Here is a 21,039-nt window from a genome sequence, read left to right on the forward strand (position 1 = left end):
TGTCTTAAAGATTTCATTTGTGTTCAAAATCTTTTGGTGGGAAAAGTAAACAACACTGCATTTAGACGATCTTGGTGCTAACCTGCTATTTAGACCACAGCTACTGACAAACTCTTATTTTATAAAGCTTCAGACCAAAAACCAACACAATCAACCTCTGAAGTTTTTTAAGGACCTCGACAACTTTTTATCTGCCTGAGAAATATTTAATGCGGTCCTTCTGGAACTGACCTTCAGATAATGCTAGACCTTCCAGATCATGGACCTAAGCAGCTCTGATTTGTTTTATCTATTGGGGGAGGGGAGAGCGGGTGCTTTAAGAGGCCCTTGGAACAAAGAGACCAAAATTAGAGAAACCGTTGCTTCAGTATGGTTGTGGGTTCAAATAACCATGGATCTTACAGTGCCCAATTTGTTTCAGAGACTTACTTGGATGCTTAAAGATTGGGGGTCAATTTATTTATTTAAAATGGTCTACTCTCAGGGGGCATTAAAAAAAAAATAAGGCAGTAACCTTACAGAGACATGGTCAAAACCAGTATTATCAGGATTTGGAATACCGGAAATCTTTCTTAAAGAGATGTAAGAATTTTCAAAAAAAAAAAAAAAGAAGAAGAAGAAGAAGAAGAAAGAAAGAAAGAAAGAAATTGAGGGCTTTTTCTGCTCTTTAAAAGGACAGATGAGCTAAAGTTTACACAAGTTCATTTTCCTTCTCATGTATTTTAGAATTACATTATTTTTCCAATGCATGGATGCTGTTACCACCTACACAAGATTATTATAATCTATCCCAGGTAATTACTGCTGAGATCAGCAATTTAATGCCCTTTGTTTGCCAAATTTTTGTTTTCCCAAGAACCAATTCCACTCTATAAAGATGTGTTTCCAGGATACATATAATTATGCTGGGTATAACATCTGTCGCTTTGCGTGTTCAGAGCCTTACCAAACCAAAGTAAGGGACACACTTGTATGCCAGCCTTAGGGAGAATGATTCAAGTATTAAAAGCTTAAATATGCAGAAGAGGTTTTTTTTAGGCAGTATTTATCAAAAGTAAAAGCTAATTCTAATTTAAATATTTCCAAGCAGAATTAACTCCTTTCGGTCCTTAGATTTTAATATGGCTGTAGCATTTTTAATATTCAGTAATCCTGAGTTATCTTTAACTATGATTTCATATAGAAGTCTTAGTGAATTTTCTATTTCAGTTATCTTTCAGAAGCAGACCATCTAACAATATCAACCAAAGCAACCTGTAACCAAGAACAGAAGAAAAAATAATAACTGGTGACCTCTTTTCTGTATTTCACCCTTTAATAGCACAGGGGATTTAGATAACAGATAGGACAGTGTCGCACTTTCAAATGTAGGTCAGTATTTTGATTGCATCACCGAAGTGAATTGTTGAGACTTGAAGAAAGCAGAGCAATATTGACCCAAATCACTTCTCTGCATGGCCTTGCAGGGCTGCCCAACAATCTGATAATCCTGAGAACTTTTCCATGTGCAAGATAATTGTTTATTGGCAAGATTTTCCTGGAAGATACAAAGATGGAGAATGCTGATTTTAGGACCAAACCTGAAATGAACCCTGAACATGAGCAGAACAAACCAGCCACAGTCATCTCTCACCAAACATTTGCAATCACAGACAAAAAACTGAAGTTAGGAGTTCATCACACTTTTCAGAAAAAGTTCCGGAGGTCAGTAAACTCATGCCCGTGTTAGTGGTACTCAAATGTATTTCACTATCTTTTGAGAGCTGCTATAATACAACTAAAGGATTACTGTTCGGGCTGCATTTAGACTGATCAGATTGCCCAAGTTCATAGAGGTTTCGAGTGGAGGAAACCTACTTAAAAATAAAAGAAATAACACATCCTTCCAAACCATTTTCATATGGTCAATGCTCCTAACAATTATTATTTCTTAGTATTACATATAATGTGGACGTAAGTAACCATACACTACCCATGGCATTGAAAATCAAAAACAAAAGAAAAAAAATGCATTGAACTGTTAATAGAAATTTGGAGGAGAGGGGATAAAATACTTTCAGGACTGCAAAAAATTTAGCTAAATGAGTAAATCTATCTGTTATGGACTGAATTGTGCCCCACCCCCACCCCAAAATTCATATGATGAAGCCCTAATCGCCCAGGGTGACTATATTTGAAGACCGGGCCTTTAATGAGTAATTAAGATTAAATTAGGTCATAAGGGTGGTATCCTGACCTGATAGAACTGGTTTCCTTACGAGAAGAGGAAGAAACAGAGCTCTCTCTTTCTCCCTGTGTGCACAGAAGGCAGACCACATGAGGGCACAGGCAAAAAGAGGAAATGAAAACTTAAGGAAGGATGGTATATTGGTCTGCTAAGGGCCGCCATAACAAAATACCACACGCTGAGTGACCTTTTGTCTCATCTCATCACCATATCAAGCAAAATACGGCAGAGAAACTGATCATGCAGTCTTTTTTCCCTTCTATATTCCAATATTTCCAGGAGCAAATACTGAAGAATATTTAATGCCAAAAGGAGAAAAAGCTTTAATTGCCCAATTTATCATTAGTTAGCATGCTAGACTTATACTGAGAAGACACTAAATTATTTTAGGTGAGCATTAACATAGCCAGTGATACAATCTGGCCCAGAGAGGACCACTGAAGTTAACTGAGAAATTCGTGTAAGATTTGAAAGTACCATTAACAATTATTTCTCATGTTGCCTTTCTGCAGCATCAAACAGAAAATCTTCCAAAAGTCCTTGATATCTTTGCTCCCACTAGAACCAGCGCCAGTGCTTCCTTGAGCTTCCAAACCCAGGAGGACTGAGCACAGCGACGCCTAGAAAGTTAGGGTCAAGACTGACCCAGAATTAAGCGGAGAAACCGGTCAGTTTGAAAAGGTTCATCAAAGGTTCATCAAAGCCAACGAGAGAAATGGCCCTTCAGCTACCTCCACACCTCACTCCCTCGGCCCCTGTTACTGCTTCCCCTAAGACAGCCTCCTCCCTGGGAGTTCAAATTCTGATTTAAGGGGCTGAAGGGAGGGTTTTAAGAAGGTCCCATATGGAGGAATACTTTGCCTCAAGCCAAATACTCCCCCTTCTTGCCACTCACCCTAATGTTTGCCCTCTCCCAGGCTCACACATGATTTAAGAGTCTTAGAAAAGGGCTCTGGAGTGTGAAGACAAAAAAAAAAAGACGGAGAGAGAGAGGAGGGAGAGGGGAACAGAGCTTATTCTGTGAATTTTCCTAAAGTAATAACTGCTGGACATTTACACTCTGCTTTTCCCCTAGATCACTTAAACCTTAACCATTTTAAGCTAAACCACCTCCAGACATTAAAATACCATCCCAGAAAAGCATTTATCTGAAATAATATATAATACTAAATTGAGTATTTTAAGGGCAGGGTTAAAGAAAATTGTGTAAATAATGAGTTTATATTTGAATAATTTATTGCAAAAATCAACACATCATTTTTCAAAAGTGTCTCCACAGCTACTGTTGTTCTTAGCCAGCTTCTGTATGTGCCCTTCCCAAATCCAAAATAAGTTCCTGACCTTACGTCATATTCTCTATATCATCCGTAAACTTTGAAAGGCGCAAATAAAATTCAGCGGTTAAGAAAATACTTAATCTGGAAATATGTATTATCCTAAGACACCATTAGATTTATTCTCATATATGCGGATCAGGAAAACAAATGAAAGAAATCCAATTATTTAAGACAGTAATCCCTTAACTCTAGGATTTTGTTTTAATTATAAAGAGTGTGTCTTATTAAAAAACAAAACAAAGCCTTGTCCTTTAAGGGAGAAACCCCTTGTTTCTCTAGCGAACATGCATGCAAGATTTCCTAAAGAATGCAATCAACAAATTAATTTTGCTATTCTTCAATTTCCCATGATATAATTGACTTCTTGAAAAGAGCATCAAGTAAACAATTATGGGCCCACCTGTTCATGATGTCATACCAGGCACCACACAATGTTAACGGAACTATGTTTAATTCGGTTTCTCCTTCTTCACCCCACCATGATCACAGACAAAATTCCCTGCACTAAAAACTAACAAAAAGCGTAGGCGGTAACAAGTATCTAAAAGAAAATTGCTAAGTGGTCTCTCTACTTCAAATACGACTCCAGATAGACTCAGTACCTGAAAATTCTTCCTGAACATCGCCTACCCCTATGGTTCCTCCAGTGTCTTGCATAGGGAAGGGGGGACAGAGGCCTGGAAGCTACGACTGAAAGTAAATGGCCTGCTCTACGAGAGGCAAGAAAAGTCACTGGAGACTTCCTTTACTTGGTCCTACACCCATCATACCCAGAGGGAAACTCAACCACAATTTGAGAGATTTATACTACCCATTGGGTCCAGGCCACTAGCCCACTTAAATGGTTGAGTGTTGGGCCCAGAAGGTGGAGGGAAATCCCTCTTTCCTGAGGGACAACAAGGCCCCTGCCTCTCCTTTTCAAGGCGCTCAACACAGCCTCACTAGGTCTTACCACTGAAACTAAAGCTTTCAGTAATCCTGTCGCCCCTCACTGAACCACGTTTTGGCGTGGAAGGCACACGGACGTCACAGAGGCCAAGGCTGAGCCGCAGCAGCCCCAGCACCTCAGGTAACTGGCAAGGCCTCCGCTCACTCTCAGCCAAGGGATGGCAGGCAGGGGACAGAAGGCTGTCCTGATGACATAAGTCACCCAAGGGACAGAGAGAGCCTAGGAGCAAGGGTGACTGAATGAGCACAGAGATGTAAATGAGGACATGCTTAGAGTCTGAAGGAGACCGACAGCTGATGCTTGGGAAAGAGAGGAGTAGGTAATAAAAGCTGGGGTAGCTATTCTCTGAACAACACAGACATACACTGTGATTAGGACTGTATCTCTTATATACTTACTTTGTTGGATTTAGATTTTGTATAAAATGTGTAGGTAAGAATTTTATTGACAATGGCCTCTAATAAATGGGGTTGGAAAAAAAATCTTTTTATACATCTTCCTCTGGAAAACATGGACCAATACTGCTATTCAGAGCCCGTTCATTTTGAGGTTCTAAATACCATATATATACAGTTATATTGCTTTCTCTGAATCAATAGCTGCGTCTTAAAAAATAAACAGAAGAAACAAAGAGGAATGCGGAAAAGAAAATGCCAGACAATAGTAATGTGTGGTCATTGCTTTTTGTTCAGGGTCATACCAAAGTGAGTAAAAGAAGGGATCCTACCTAGAATACAATCAATGGCTTATGTTTTCTAGAAGTTTTTCCAGTATCCTAAAGCAAAAATATTATGACTTCATAGAAACCTCACTGCCTCTTCCTTTGCCTGTCCTTCCAAACCCATCGAAGACACTAAGAAAGATTAGCAATCAACACAGGCTATGAACTAACCGATAATACGCCACAACTACTACGCGCTTTCATAAAAGAGAGAGTAATTTCAGGACCATCAGAAAGCAATTTTGGACCCCAAATTTTAGATCCTAAAGGATCCATAAGAGGGCTCTTTTCTAATTTAAAGTATCAATGACAAAAAAGTTAAAAGAGAGATTTTTAAAATAATGAGCACAGGCAGCCTCAGTTTCTTTCTGAATTATGGCATAGATGTTATTAATTAATATCAACAGCATAAAAAAACCCAGACAGTGAGCCTACTCTAATGAAATACTGTAGATTCACATTAAAAAGTGACTGACAGGTCAAATTCTAAAAAAGAAACAGTAGATACCACCACAAAACTAGCAGATGTTTCTTGAGGTCATTTGTACAAAAACATAAGCATATGTTAAAGAAATCTGACACTATCATGGAATCAGTTGTGTCTAAAATAATAGCAGCTCCTTATGGCAATATGGTAATATCCGTATCAAGTGCACAACACATTATGTTGCAACAGTACGTACAGACAAAAGAGCATCGGCGGCAGCAGTAATGACCAGTGCTCTCACTATGGTGAAAACATGAAATTAGAAGGTTATATCCAGGGCATAGTATTGTTTAACAGTAAACTGAAGATGAGAGACCGCATGTTGAATTTTCAGAGTTTGCATTTAACTGATTTTATGGAGACTCTTACAAAGGCAGAATATTAACCAAATAAGAACACTAAAGTTTTTATAGGAGACTCCGACATGGGTTTTCTGATTTCTTCACGCTACCTAAGAATAATGGTGAAGATAGCGGTTGTTTTCAAAGCTAATGGTAATACTTGATGAGTTTAGGATATGAACAGGAATTCTTCCATTCAAATCCATGGTTCAGCCTGGTGTCCTATACTCAGTATGTGAGTAACTGGTAACTGCTAGGCCATTACTAAAATGGAAAGCTGCAAATAATTTAGTAAGTGTGTTATCAGCTTCAACCTCGGAAGTCTGAGATCTTCTGGGATAGTTCTTTGGAACTAGTCATATCAGCCCAAAGTGTATGGTGTACACAATGGATGCTAATGGTTACTGACTAAAGGTCTTTGAAAAGTCAAAGCCGAAAGGCATTCCACAACTTTCTCCATTCATTGTTGGGATTCACATTATACTGTAGGAGAGTTATATTTGAAAAAGCCCTTAGAATTTCAATGCATTTTGCATTGAATTGCATCCAATGTATTTTGCATCCAGTGCTTCTGCATGGAAAAATGAGTCTGGCACGCACCTAACAAAGTGTTCAAGTATCAAGACGATTTGGGTAAAATTAGGTTCACCCTTAAGATATTTCCAAGGCTCGAAGCCAGTGACAGTGTACGTTTGACCCCAGTGTAAAACATTCAAACAACCTGGAAAATGATTGATTTGTCTTTAATTCAGAAGCTAGAATACCAAGACATTTTCCCCCAAATATGAAAAATGCTAATTCTAAGAAATGGAAATAGGATTTTTACAGAAAAATTTCTATTTTTAAAGTAAGAACTTATTACAAATCAAATCCTATGATAAAAATGTATATTTTTTCGTTTACCCTAAGTATTTAAATTATCTAAAATAAGTGGGTTATGAATGGGACTTTAAAAATGCATTACATTCAAGATTTTAAATATAAGTTTCTATCTATATAACGACAACAAAACATACACTATCTTCCCTTTACACTTTTGATACATGAAAACATGCCTAAAATAAGGAAACAATACATGTCAACAATTGCTCGATTTTATTGATCTAATTCTTTCTGCACAGATGGACATAGAAAGTACTTTGAATTATGTGTAACGTTCAGTACACTTAAAAAATTTAGGATATTATTTGTATTAAACAAAAAAACTGATTTTAGGAAATGAATTTTTTCTGAGTTTAAAATGATACATAAAATTTTTCTATATGTAAAAATTGATGTGTTTAAAATAATTTCATTGATTTTTAAAATTTCAGTAATACCTAAATATGGCTGTACAAAAATCATAACTTTATTTCCAATATTTAATGTTTTCCAAAAATAGCTTTAATTTCTTTTCTTAAAGTAGCCTCAACTTAGTAAGAAACAGCACACAGGAGACAGCCCAAGGCTCATGAAAAACACAGATCTGAATTTTATAGGGTTCAGCTTACAGTCCTTCAGGAGCCATTTCTCCAGCTTATACATTTGTCAAGCTTTCAATTTCCCTTCTGTTTGGACGTTTTGCTAGTCACTGGCATATCTGATGCATGGTACGATGCATTTCAAGTAAGATACTTTCTCATTTTGCTATTCTCAGAATTTTAGCAGTGTCCACTATCCATTCCATCATACACATTAAAAATCTTGGCATCATTGTTTCTTCCCCTACCCTCAAGGCCACATCCTCCAAATTCTGTCTCTGCCAATATCCCTTCATCTGGCTTCCCCTCTCCATCTCCCCTGCCACAGACACACGGTCTCCTGGATCTCCTACTAAGCATACAGGCCACTGCAATGGGCTCTTCATTGTGGAGCCCATTATTAATCCATCCTGGTGCGATGACTGCCTTCTCAAAACCCAAACTCACTTGCTTTAAAAAAAAAAAAAAAAAAAAAACACTTGATATCCTCTGACATTCAGACTTTGCTACCCCTTACTCAACTCTTAGGGTGAGACACCAACTTCCTAGCATGACATTCAAGGCCCTATACAAACTACTGACTTATCACAAAACGCCATCCTCTCCCTCATTTACATACACGCTCTTTACACCCTACGCTGATTTTCCAAATAGGTCAAAGCATTCTCTCCTGAGATTTTTTTCCCAAAAAATTATTGTTTTCGTAGAATGGTTTTCTTACTCCCTTGTGTTGCCAATTCCTAGTCATACTTTCAAGTTTACCCTCACATCCCTCTGTAGCTTTCCCTGACCTCCTCCTCTGCCCATCCCAACAAAATGATTTTCTCTGTTGTAACTAAAAGTTATCACTTCCATGTATGTTTATAATGCCCTGTTGTATCTCAACTGCACATAAAATAGGTCACTAATAATTTTGCCAATAAGTCTCCCTACAGACTGTGAATACTTGGAAGCAGAAATCGTGTCAAATTGATTACAGCATCTCTCAGAAAAGCCAGAACGTAATATGTGCTCCCTAATGTTGGGAGAAATAAGATAAAAGCATGAATGATTTAATGAGAAAAACAGAATCTAAAACAATAGAGAAATACAATTTCTCATCTATCAGATAGGGTTTTTTTAAAACTTTGACAATATGCTCTTTTGAAGAAACTTCACAGAAACAGGTGCCCTCATACAATGATAAAAAGGCAAAACAGTATGAGGTAATTTGGAAATATTAAGCAAAACTAGATAAGCAGTCAGGGAGTACATGGGACATCTTTGCACCTTCTGCTTAATTTTCCTGTGAACCTAAAACTGCTTTCAAAAATAAAAGCTATGAAAAATTACGTAAGTATTTATTCTTTGAGTCAGCAGGAATCTATTCCAAAAATATACTGAAAAAAATACAAAAGGACACATAAGGTTTTTCATTACACCACTATTTTCAGTAACAAAAAGGACTAGAAACTACTCAAATCCTTCAATGGAGAGCTGGTTCAATAAACTACAGTACAGAGATGACTGTGCAGATAGAAAAGCAAACGTGGACTCTCACTATAGAGCGATATGCCAGGTATATTGTTAATTTAAAAAGAAATCGAAGTGGAAAAAATACGGTAGGCTCCCATGCATTTAAGAAAGTAGGTAGGGGTTGGGTAAGGAGAATATATATACATATAAGCAAACCTGTACACACACACACACACACACACACACACGCACACATATATACACATGCTCGCTTATACTTTCAAATGAATTAACCAAATATTTGAAAAGACAAATAAGCTTACCTATAATAGGAAGGAAGAAAAAGTATAGAAAGGACACAGATAAAAAGTTACACTTCCCAGAATATAGTTTGTTTAGTAGGTCTGACTCTGGAACCCTATAAATATTTTTACATAATTACAAAACAAAATTGATTTTAAAAAACACCCAAAATTAAAAATAAAATTAAACAGATAATTCTGCACATTGAGTTGAGGATAGACTATCACAGATAGGAATAATTTTGAGGGGCGCCTGGGTGGCACAGCGGTTAAGCGGCTGCCTTCGGCTCAGGGCGTGATCCCGGCGTTATGGGATCGAGCCCCACATCAGGCTCCTCCACTATGGGTCTGCTTCTTCTTCTCCCACTCCCCCTGCTTGTGTTCCCTCTCTCGCTGGCTGTCTCTATCTCTGTCAAATAAATAAATAAAATCTTTAAAAAAAAAAAAAAAAAGGAATAATTTTGAGTGCCTTTAAAACACAGTAATTTGACCACACATAGCATATACCCTGAGTGGTAGATACTCTAAAAGCAACAACAAAAAGTTACAGAATGATCTTAAATCGCTTTCAGAAGTTATACTGTTAATGGTGGCATTGGTGTTATTATTCTGTGATTTACAGGTGTTATAACATAAAATGAGCAAGGATATTGTCGCAGTTAAAAATCAGAATTTTAAGGATAGCAGAAAGGAGATAAAGCAAAAACCTTTTAGTCCTGAACTTAAACTGGAAGTGTAATTCCACGACGCATTTTCTTGTTTAGAAGAAAAATACATACTTCCTAGCTCTGTTTTCTGAAAAAAACGGAAAATAGGCCCATATAAGGGAAATATTGGCAACGAGCACAACTGGTGCTCAAATTGTGGTCTCTAAATACCACTACCCAATAAAACTAAGCTTCCGTGATGATCAGGCTGGTGCCATGTCTGAGGCATGACATGCCATCCCGGAGAGCAAGGAAACGACCAGAGACAGCTGAGGGAATGTCAAAGGGACTTAGAAGTCAACTTGGAGGGGTTCCCATTCAACCAAAACGCCAGGATTAGGACAATTTGAGAATTAGTAAGAACTGGCATTGCTGTAAACTGAAACCTATTTCAGATGTTTAAATACCTAAGTTCATAACCACCATAATAAAGCTCATTCGTCACTATGGCTGCTGTCATCTCCTTTTGAGGAAGAACTTTCCTTTCTGCAGCAAGGAGGGCACTTAGCTGATGACCTCCAGCTGTTGGTCCCTTCAGGCTCCACCTCGACTTTATTGCGGAGGTCACGCTATTCCCATGACTAAACACAGCTGAGGTTTGGCCATTTCTGCCCAAGGCGGGATTCCTAAAGGGCAGTCTTTTCCCCCAGATCTCAGCAAAGACTTGACCAGACATGCATCGTGGGCTGAGGCTCTCCCTGTCCCCGCCTGCTTTAGCCCCACCTTTACAGGTGTCAGATTGGCCTCAAAGTCACAAGGGTATCCCTCCTGATCGGTCTCCCCCTACTTTTATCTTTCACAGACACGTGCCCCCAGTAAACTTCCCATATTCCTATGGGAAACAACAGGCCAGACAAACTCAGTTTGTTCGGGAAAAAAAAAAATTTGCAAGAAAAAAAAAAACAGGAATCTATGGATTAAAAAATATTAAAAACCCAGCAACCAACTGCAAAATGGACCTTATTTCCCCATGTTGATTTCTTTTGAGAGAGGAACAATCAGGAGACAATGAACACTGACTGGATATTTAAGGATATAGGGGATTATTTTAAATCGGAACAGTAGTTTTGTGATGATATTATGCCTATTTTTTAAATCCTCATCTCCCAGAGATACACGCTGTGATGTTTATAGATGCAATTTAGAAGGTCTAGGAATTGCTTCCAACTATTCTGGAGAAATAAGGGAGAGAGCCAAGGCACAGATGAAACAGGACTGAGTTTAAACAATTTCAAGTCCAATGTGTTACATAGAGCCTCGCCCTTCACTGGGTTGTAGAAGAAGGCTTCTATTATTCTTCCTACATTTGGCTATGTTTGAGGTTTTTGATAATAAAATACCAGGGGTTTGTTGATGTTTTTTACTATAAAAATTCCCATTTCTCTTTCATCATGTACTCAGAAATGGAAGTACCCGGGGAAGGAAGTGATCTCCACGGTAGAATGGTCTTAAAGGCCTGAAAGAAATCTGAGGATATTACTGTATTAAAAAAAGTTTTGTGTTTTTGTTGGGGCATGGCGCTCACTCACACACAAGGCAGACTCCTGACGGCACTGGGGGGTCCCTGTTTGCTTGATCCAGGAAGCAGCAGAACCTAACGGCCCGGGATGGGCTCACCCATCAGAATGCTGGGCTTTGCACTCCATTGCTAGTATGACCTTGGACAAGTTATTTAACATCTCTGGGCCCTAGGGATAAAAATCCTACCTAGACTACATAATCTTGCTGGGAAGATTAAACAAGAGAAGATACTTGGCACGGGACTCGGCAGAGTAAACATCAATAAACGTTCAGTGTTTTCAGTCAAACACTGGACACTGTTGTGTAGCAGTTCCCAGAACACTGTTTCTGATTAAAATCCTGGAATGTACATAGGAATTCCCTGATGCCAGCTGGTATATTATTTTAGACTTATCTTTAGGCTTACCATAAGTCCATAGCAGTATGCCAATTTGTTTTTCTTTTTTTTTTTTTTTTTTTTTTTTTTTTTGGTATGCATACCTGCCTGCCTCCCCACTTCTTGAGTCAGCCATTTACCACGCCGAAATCCTCAACTTCTGGTTCATACGCCAAAAGTTAGCAGAAAATTGAATTCCCTTCGCACTCCATTTATCTCTCTTTCCTTTTACCTCTTTCATCACATACTGATTTTGGAAAACTTAAGAGCATATGAGGAGCTATGGCCACTAAGAATCCCCTCTTTACACACACAACCAGATACCACTTGCCCAGCACGTATGACACGCCCATCTTTGGCACGGCTCTTCTAAACCTCGGGGAGGATATGGTCAGATGTAAGACTTCTAGAAGCCCATGTTTGTAGATCTGTCAATATTTGAAATTTAATTTAATGACCTAGTCAAGTAACAGGCTCAGCAGGATAGACAATAAAGTTCAGCATGAGTACTGCAATACTGAGATCACAGTGAATTATGTCTACTACACTCTCTAGCCCTTTCGACAAGGATGGTCCATTTTCCCAAGTTAGAGAGAGCACAAAAATGCCCAGTCCAGGCCGATAGCACCCTCCTGTGTATCCAGCCTGCCCATCAATCCCATTATCTGCCACCATGGCTCTTTGATTCTTCAGCTTCATGCTTAAACTTCTGCAACTCACTTCAGGTCCTCCTGCTTCACACAGTCCCAGTTGGATCCACCTCTTGGGTTTACTGACCTTGATCCAGACATTGGACTCTAAGTCCCTTGGCTTCAGCACAAGTACTGTTCCCCACTTCTAGGAAGATATCTATGTGCCAATTCCAGCCCCAAAGATCCCCATGTGGGGGAGGGCGAAAGGAAGGGGGACACAAGAGTAGATCAAGGTTCTAAAAGTACTTGCCTTCAGAAGGTGCCTCATGGTTGAGGAGTAACATTAATACAGAGACTCTCAGGGAGTTGGGGTACACAGGCTAGGACAGTTATTTCTTATATACTATTTCTATAGTAAGAAACAGATTAAGTTTGCCAAATCTCAGTTCAAGTAAATCACAATGACCATGAGGTCATTTTTTATAGACCAGATTTCAACTTTACCATCAACCCATTACTTTGCAATAACAAAAGCTTTTTTTTTTTTTAATCACAAAATATGTTAAAGGACTTTGCTATCTCCGGACTCAGTGGCTTTGTCTTTAAATTGGCAGCTCAGGTTGCGGGAGCATGTCAGTTCTACATGAAGATCTGAAAACCGTACCTTCCTAGAGAAGTAAATATTAAAACTGACCCCTTAGGAATAAAGGAAATCAATAATTTCAACTCTGGATGCATTAGAGCCCCATTATCCAATGTAATCACCACTAGCCATTTGTGGCTATTAATTTTAATTAGAATTAAAAATTCAGTTACTCAGCCACACTAGCCACATTTCAAGTGTACTAGCCATGTGTGGCTGGTGACAATGGTACTGGATAGTTCAGACACAGAATATCCCATCACTATAGAAAGTTCAATTCAACAGTCGTGCTTTAGAGATTGACTCTACATTTGTTTTTCTGTGTGGACCAACTTACTTTAATGAGAAGCCTTTATACAGTAGGACTATTTAATATTTACATAATAGGTTAACAGACCTTTCAAAGCATTTAAAAAATCTTCATCAACAGTCCATGCAGTTCCTTAGTGAACTTGATTTTTCATACCATCTTTTTAAAATTCCTCCAAATTTGACATCTTAGGAACAAACTGACCATTTTTTAAAAGAAGTATTTTCTTAATACGTAGACTCATAAATCAAAGTCTGTTTTACTGAGTAATTAATCCTTCAATAATTCACACAACAGGTCATTTTGGGGTTTAACCCCTGCTTCCATTATTTCTGACCACAAGGTCCACTGACAGATGTCTCACTTTGGATATACACAACAGAAGACTGGGATCCGTTTCACGTACATCTGTTCCCAAACAGCCTAGCCAGATTAATACTTAGACTGCACCCAGCTCGGCCCTGCTAAGTCCCAAACAACCATTAACTCTTGTTGTTTTTAAATTATTTTTTCTCATTTTCACATTTTTCCACATTACTTTTCGCATCGGTAAGTTTCCAGCAAATGTTTATATATGTAAAGCTAATCATTTTAATGCTCATAAAAGAAACACTTTCCAAACCTTATTTTGAAGCCCAGCTTTCTCACATTTTCTGATTACTGCTCTAATTCAACTTAGCTCAGAGTTGGGGTAGGAATAACCCTTTGGTAAAACAGATCATGAAATTTTGTAACCTGAAGTAGTTAGTCGATGAGAAATAGAGAACTTTAAACTCTAAGATTTGAAACTCTCATTTCTCCCACATTTAAAACATAATATTCAGATGCTAATCAGACATATTATAAAGCCCTTGCCCTCGAATTTGCTTAAAAGATACCGTAAATGAAATCAAGGATAAGCTAGTCCTTTTGTTCATCATAAAAAAATGCGCTGATGACTTGCCTTGACCAACATTTTTCCATCAGAAAATGGTGTCTTCCTTTCCAAAGACAGGGCCGGGGCTAAGATGACCGTCCACCTCTCGCCACTATGCCCTGAAGCTGGAGAAGGGTAAGAAGGGGCCTTTACTTCCCACGTGTTTCTTCTAATTAGAAATTCGTGAGGGTTGAGCAGCTCCTGCTGTAAGATTCAACTCCTCCCCAGGCACCAGGCGGTGGACCCCACTGATCATTCAAACCTGAGACTTATTTATGATGTCCTAACACCTGAAGTCTACGAAAATAGGGATGTTCTTTAAAAAGCAACTTCAGAGCTGATGATTTTCGATGATTATATACAGTTGACAAATAATGCAGGGGTTGGGGGTGCAGACCCACGTGCAGTCAAAAATCCACATGTAACTCTTGACTCGCCCAAAACTTAATAGCCTACTGTTGACCAGCAACCTTCCCAATAACATGATGTCAATTGACACATACTTTGTGTGTTAAATGTATTATATACTGTATTCTTACAATAAAGTAAGCTATAGGAAAAAAATCTTTTAAGATTCTTAACATTTATACTACTGTACCGCATTTATCAAAAACAAAAACACAGAACACCTCGTGTGTAAGTAGAGCTGTGCTGTTCCAAGTCAAGTTGTTCAAGGGTCAACAGTCATGTAAAGGTCTCATCCTGCAGGCGAAGAAACTAAGTGGGGTGAAATCACTTGCCCCAAGTCAGGAACAGTCCCGTAAGTCACAGAGACAAGACGGCAGGCCCGTTGGTGCCCACTCCTGAAAATGTTCCTACACCAGGCAGGAGAGGACATACCGCTGGAGCAGGGAGCCTATGAAAGATCCCATCATGGTTTTCAGACATCAGGGTGCTACCCATTAGTAAATGGTGATGTTTCCAGCATGAAAAGGCAGAGAGATTTGTGGGCATTGGGTATTCCTGTCACAGAAATTCCTAAGTTGATCATTCTTAACTCTATTAAAAATCTGAGCTTAATGCAGCCTAATCCTACCCATTACTAACTCTCCCCACCAGTAGCTTTCCTTGTATGGTAAAACATGATCCACCCGGTCACACAGGAAGCAGGCAGATCCGGCTTTGGGGAATGCACAAAAATGCTTATAGCTTCTGCTTTAATTGAACATTTCAAGTAAAAGCTTACTACTTGCACTGGGGATGTACTGTATGGTGACTAATATAACAAAATAAAAATTATTTTAAAAATTAAAAAAAAAGCTTACTACTTGCTAAGCAAACATGCCTAGAAGTTTGTAATGGGCTGAGATTTAGAACAATGCCAACAGGCAATCGGTGATGCTTTTGAAAACCTTGAACTCTGAATATATCAGACCCAGCAACAGCACAAGTGAAGGGCTGTTATAAAATACACAAATTTGTCTAACACATCTGCCCATGTTCCCTTTCCTGTGCACTCTTAGTTTCTGACCCCTTCCCCCCTCCCCCAGTTCCAGACACTGTGTTGGGGCTGCCCACACTGTGGCACTACCCTTAATCTGCTTTGCCTAGACAGGGTCCCATAACCTAGACTTATCTGGCCTCAGAACTCACCTGATCCCTCTTCCCTTTCTTCAGGATTTTGTTCCTTTCTAGGTCATAGCTAACTGGGTAATTAGTTTATATTCACATGAATAAACTCATGATTCCACAAGTAAAATGGCCAAATTTTTAAATTCCAATAGAAAAATCATTAGGTAACAATCCAGATAATCAGCAACATTTTCTGAAAAGATGATGCCTTTTTGTGCACATACTTTACATTGTAATGGTGGCATCCTGGTCAGTCTATGCCCTGGTATGCTTACCACCCTGCATCGGAACAGGACGGAACCTTCTAGCCAAGACACCCACAGTGGAGCAGTAGGTCAACACTAGCTTAAGAATTTTTTTTTGGAGAGTTCCTATACTTTTAACAAAAATGGAGGGGATACTCCTGCAGGTGATGAAAACTCACTGTTAAGTAGCAGTGTAATAAATGGTACAATGCAATAGGCAAAACTAAAGTTCATGAGACCAGTTAGCAAATTCATTCAACAATTGTTTATGCGTCACTCTTCAAGGTACTGACAGTAAAACAGATGTTCTGAACATCTTCCCCCGCCATCTAGATCTAGTCTGAGAGTTACACCCTCAGCTCCCCTGCTTCTCAGGCCTTCAGATTTGACCTGAATTCTACCACTGGCTTTCCTCGTTCTCCAGCTTGCAGATGGCATACAGTGGCACAGCTCAGCCTCCATGATCCCACAGGAGATCTCCTCAACACTATAGCCAAAGTTTTCCATTTCTCTGGAGAACCCGAAGACACACATTATAAATTTGTCAAAACCCACTGAATGCACAACATCGAGAGCGAACCCTAATGTACACTATGGGTTCTCTGGGCAATGATGGGTTCCTGTAGGTTCATGAACTGTAACAAATGTACCACACTGAGGAATATGGATAAGGGGGGAAGCTGTGAATGTGGGGGGGGCAGAGGACATATGGGAAATCTCTACCTCCTGCTCAATTTTGCAGGAGGTATAGCTCTTAAAATATCTTAAAATATCTGCTCTTAAAACTGCTCTAAAAAAGATCTACTTTTAAAAACTACAAAGGCATTGTGAGGTTTTAAAAACTGAGTAGTCCTGCAACTGTTTTCTATGTATGATCTAATAATGCCCAGTGACCCCACCCCACCCTTTCCTGGAATAGCCAGTCACTGGACAAGGAGCAGTGGACATGGTCTCCCCCACCACATCTTTCCACGCCATGGCCTCCCAAGCATGGGAACCTTGATATATCTCTTCCTCTATTATCTGGACCAATTTCATTGGTGTTTCAGCACGCCCATCTCAACTAATTCCACATCGGAGATTCTTTCTCACATTTGAACTTATCTCTTAGTAAACTGAGTGGGAGAAGAAAAGGTACCAAGTAAAACACCCATTTCTACTATAAATAGAAGTTCTTATGAAGCTGCTAGGATTCTGAACTTCCAATTTTAAGGGCCTAAAGAGGTTTGCACACTAGATGTTAAGAAAAAAGGAATACACCTGGATGAAAGAAAGGGGGTTTTAGAGCAAAATTTAAAAAAAAATACAAAAAAACCTTTCAACCTTTAGTTTTTAAACTCTACTTCCAGGAACAGTAAGTAAGCCTACTTTTCCTCCATCCCCACTCAATTTAAAACATTTCCTTCCTCGTGTCATTATTTGCCTTTTTGTGTACTGGCACTGCAACACCAGTCTGCATGCTCTCTCAGCGAGCAAGGTCTCACTTTAATTCTGCACTATTTCACCTTCACTGCAGGTCAAACTGGCTCTTGTAAGGCTAACTCCATATAATTTCTATAGCCTCCCAAATTCAAACGGACTTAAAAACTTAACAGATTTCTACGTCTGTATCCTTAGCTTTTAACTCACAGCTTCAATAGCCTACCTTGGTTTTCAAAAACACCTGAAAACATGGTAATTACAGTATAAGTGAGCGCGCATGGCGGATGCCGCTGAGACGAACTCACACTCAGCCAGGGCGGAGTCCCTGAGGAGTCAGCTGCATTTCGTTAGCTTTCTGCACGAGACACTTGAAAACAGTAGGTTTCTATAATACTAGTACCGGGTGGCTGGTTTTGAACCCAGGAAGACATTATTTTTAGTTCTCTTAAGCTGGTATTCAGCGAGGAGAGACAGTGTCACGTCCCAAGATTTTCAAGAAATCATCTCTAGACTAAGACTTGAAAGAGTTCTATTGTACATATGGCGCTAACATTTCTAAATAACTCCAGAAATGGCAAATGCAAGTAAGCAGCACGGGGAGGATTTTACAGTTAACATTCCAGATCAACAGTTTCTAGACTAAGCCTTAGAACCCTTGATTCTAGACAATGGCAAGGAATGCGAGGGAAGGAGAAGTCCAGAGAGTCCAAAAGCGGGGGGTGGGGGGAGTTAAGTTTTCAGAAGTCAGCAAAATGAGAGGTGGATTCGGAACGCACGTGGTGAGTACTCTGTAAAAGGCTTATACTTTTCAGCGTACCGGCAGAAGCCGACAAATCACAACCCAAACTTGGAGGGAAGGCGAGGACCTTCCCGCAGTTTGGAAAACACCGCCCCTCTGGGCCTCAGTTCTTTCCTTCTGCGTCGCGAAACAGAAGCTGAGTGTGACTCCGCTCCAGGGAACGCACCCGGAGGCGGGAAGGCAGGCAGCGCGAGGCCCCTGGGGGTAGATAAGGTTCTCGGCAATTGGGAAGGAGGGGGCGGTGGCGTCGGGACGCTGGGAGAGGAGGAGCTTGGGGAGAAGCGAGCGGCAGCGCCGGGGCGGAAGGTGGAGGAGGAGGAGAGGGTGGAGGCGCAGCTGGAGGCGAAGGGGCCGGGACCACTCACCCGCGGGGCGCTCGGGTTGGATGGGCCACCACCTCAGGGCCCGCTCGCTCAGCACCACGTCGCAGCTGCTCCTCCCGATCTCGAAGATGCCCCGAAGCAGAATCTGCCCGGCGGCCGCCTCCGGCTGTAGCTGGGACGCCCACAGCGCCGAGGGCACAGCGGCCGCCGCCGGGAGCGCTTCTTCCTCCGGGCCGCCCTCCAGGGCGGACACCCGGCCTCCGCGCCTCCCCCGTGGCATGGCGGAGACGCTAGCTGAGCCGGAGTCCAGGGTCTGGGGAGGCCTTTGAGGAGGAGGTGGAGGCCGCAGCAGCCACTGCTCGAGCTGCGTCCGGCGCTGCCACGGCAACCGCGCGCAGGGCAGAGACCAGGAGGGAGGCGGGGCGGGCAGGCGGGGCCGCCCTGACCCGGTCCTGCACATTGACCCGCCGGCAGCGGGTCTCTGCCACTCACTGCAAAAAGACCCCCGTCAGGGAAGAGGAAAAAGGGGCTCCCTGCGCCAAACCCTAGTATTCAGTAGGATTTAGTGTACTGCGCTACCCGCAGTTCGATAAACCAGCGCTTCTCAAACTTTTACTTACTCGGAGGGCATCTCATTAAAATGCAGATTATTACTGAAGCGGTCTGGGATAGGCCCCAAATACTGTAGTTCTAAGAAGCTCGGGGCTGATGGCGACGCCCACGCCCTGGTCTGCAGGACACACTTCAGGTTGCCAGGGCCTCTGTTTTTCCACCTCCTTCCGCGTGGGCTCCCTCGGAAGGGGAGGCCCGGCTCGGTAACCGTGCTGGCACGCCCTCAATTGTTAGCGGACTTTCTGCACCTGGGACGAGGGCGCCTTTCCGAAAAGCCCGGAGCGGAAGCCAAAGTCAAGTCTCCGGTTGGCATTGCCAAATTCTCACCTGACAAACACAGTATTAAAAGAAGGTGCCGTATCATGACGAGCACTAATGTACAGAATTCTCGAATCACTGTATTGTACACTTGAAACGAAAATGACCATGTACCTTAACTACCCTGAAATGAAAAAAAAATTAATAAAAAGGTGCCTTCGTGCTGTCATTATTGAGGGTCCTACTTTCCCCCAAGATCTCCCGGGCGCAGTCTTGTCTTTGCCTGGATCTGGCATTCCCTGAAGGGAGATTACAAGCAGCAGGCCTGGTTCTCTTGAAGGCAACGGCAGCGATGTAGTGTCACCTGGAAATGGAGAGGGCCCGGAGGAGTTCATCCCTCACTTTCTTCGGATAGTGGAGAGCCATGAAGTTGGCTGATGGTTAATTTGGAAAACACCGAGGGTCTGGAGGCCGGTGGTTCTCAATCATGGCTGCACATTAGAGTTCCCCGGGGAGTTTTAAAAAAAAATCCAGATGCCCAGGCTGCACTTGAAGACAATGAAATTGGAATCTCTGGGGATGGGACCAAGCCTTTTTAGAGTTTTTAAGCCTCCCCAGATGATTCCAGCGTTCAGCTAGGCCTGGGAATCGCTGCTCCAAGCGTATGGATTAACAGGGAGCTGACAAATTGGGAGAAACTGAGTTCTCTGGAAGAGGAGCATAGTGGGAGGTAAATCAGCAGCCTTTTTTGAAGGTCAGAATAGTTGTATTGAGAAGTTAGGGGTGAGGAATGAAAGAGCAAATTAAATCCGTAGAGTAGTGAGTTCTCGTTCCAGGGCGCTCGTGCCCACCCGGTGACTTCGGATAGGCGGGCACTTCCCATTCTGCGCTTCTGGTCACTCTGCAGAGCCAGGCAGAAGAGCTCATGGTGGCAGGACTGTCTCAAGGTTTTTGGCTCAAACTTGGATTTCACACAACAATCCCGGGAGAGAGACTGGAGGCCTAGCCAAATCCCTTTCAAACATAAAGCGCCTGGGTGTCGGTTAAGCTGGGACTCTTACTGTTTAATGCTCCGAAAACAAATACCCAAGCTTCCAAGCAAAGCAGGGAAGAGCCTCTGTTTGATCTGATGGCGCAGAGCTGTTTCTCCGGGCAGGAGTGCAGCTGCCCTTAACCCCCACGCAGGCTTCAGGTGGCTCGGCCCAGCAGTCCTTAGTGGGGAGGCCGGCGGCCTCGCAGAACTGGAGTCAGCATCTTGTCTCCACAGCTGTCGGACCATTAACGCAGAGCTCGCTGGCATTTTAAAAGCTCACTGAGAGCCAGAGCAAATAGGCCAAGGCAATGGCTACTTCGTAGGGCCTTTGCACGTGCCAAGTTGCCATTTTTCAAGCTTCAACAGGCCAGACAGTCAAAAACATTGGCTT

General features: G+C 41.4%; 1 protein-coding gene across 1 annotated transcript in view; it reads right to left on the reverse strand.

The window, feature by feature from the left end:
- CERKL (ceramide kinase like) overlaps window positions 1-19,045 on the reverse strand; it is a 111,919-nt gene extending 92,874 nt beyond the window's left edge. Inside the window, exon 1 of the mRNA XM_026492401.4 lies at window positions 18,788-19,045. Coding sequence (XP_026348186.2) covers window positions 18,788-19,025 — 238 coding nt within the window. The 5' untranslated portion in view covers window positions 19,026-19,045. The remainder of the gene's footprint in view (window positions 1-18,787) is intronic.
- Window positions 19,046-21,039: the final 1,994 nt, after the last annotated feature.

Source organism: Ursus arctos, unplaced genomic scaffold, assembly GCF_023065955.2.
Source record: "Ursus arctos isolate Adak ecotype North America unplaced genomic scaffold, UrsArc2.0 scaffold_1, whole genome shotgun sequence".
Lineage (NCBI taxonomy): Eukaryota > Metazoa > Chordata > Mammalia > Carnivora > Ursidae > Ursus > Ursus arctos.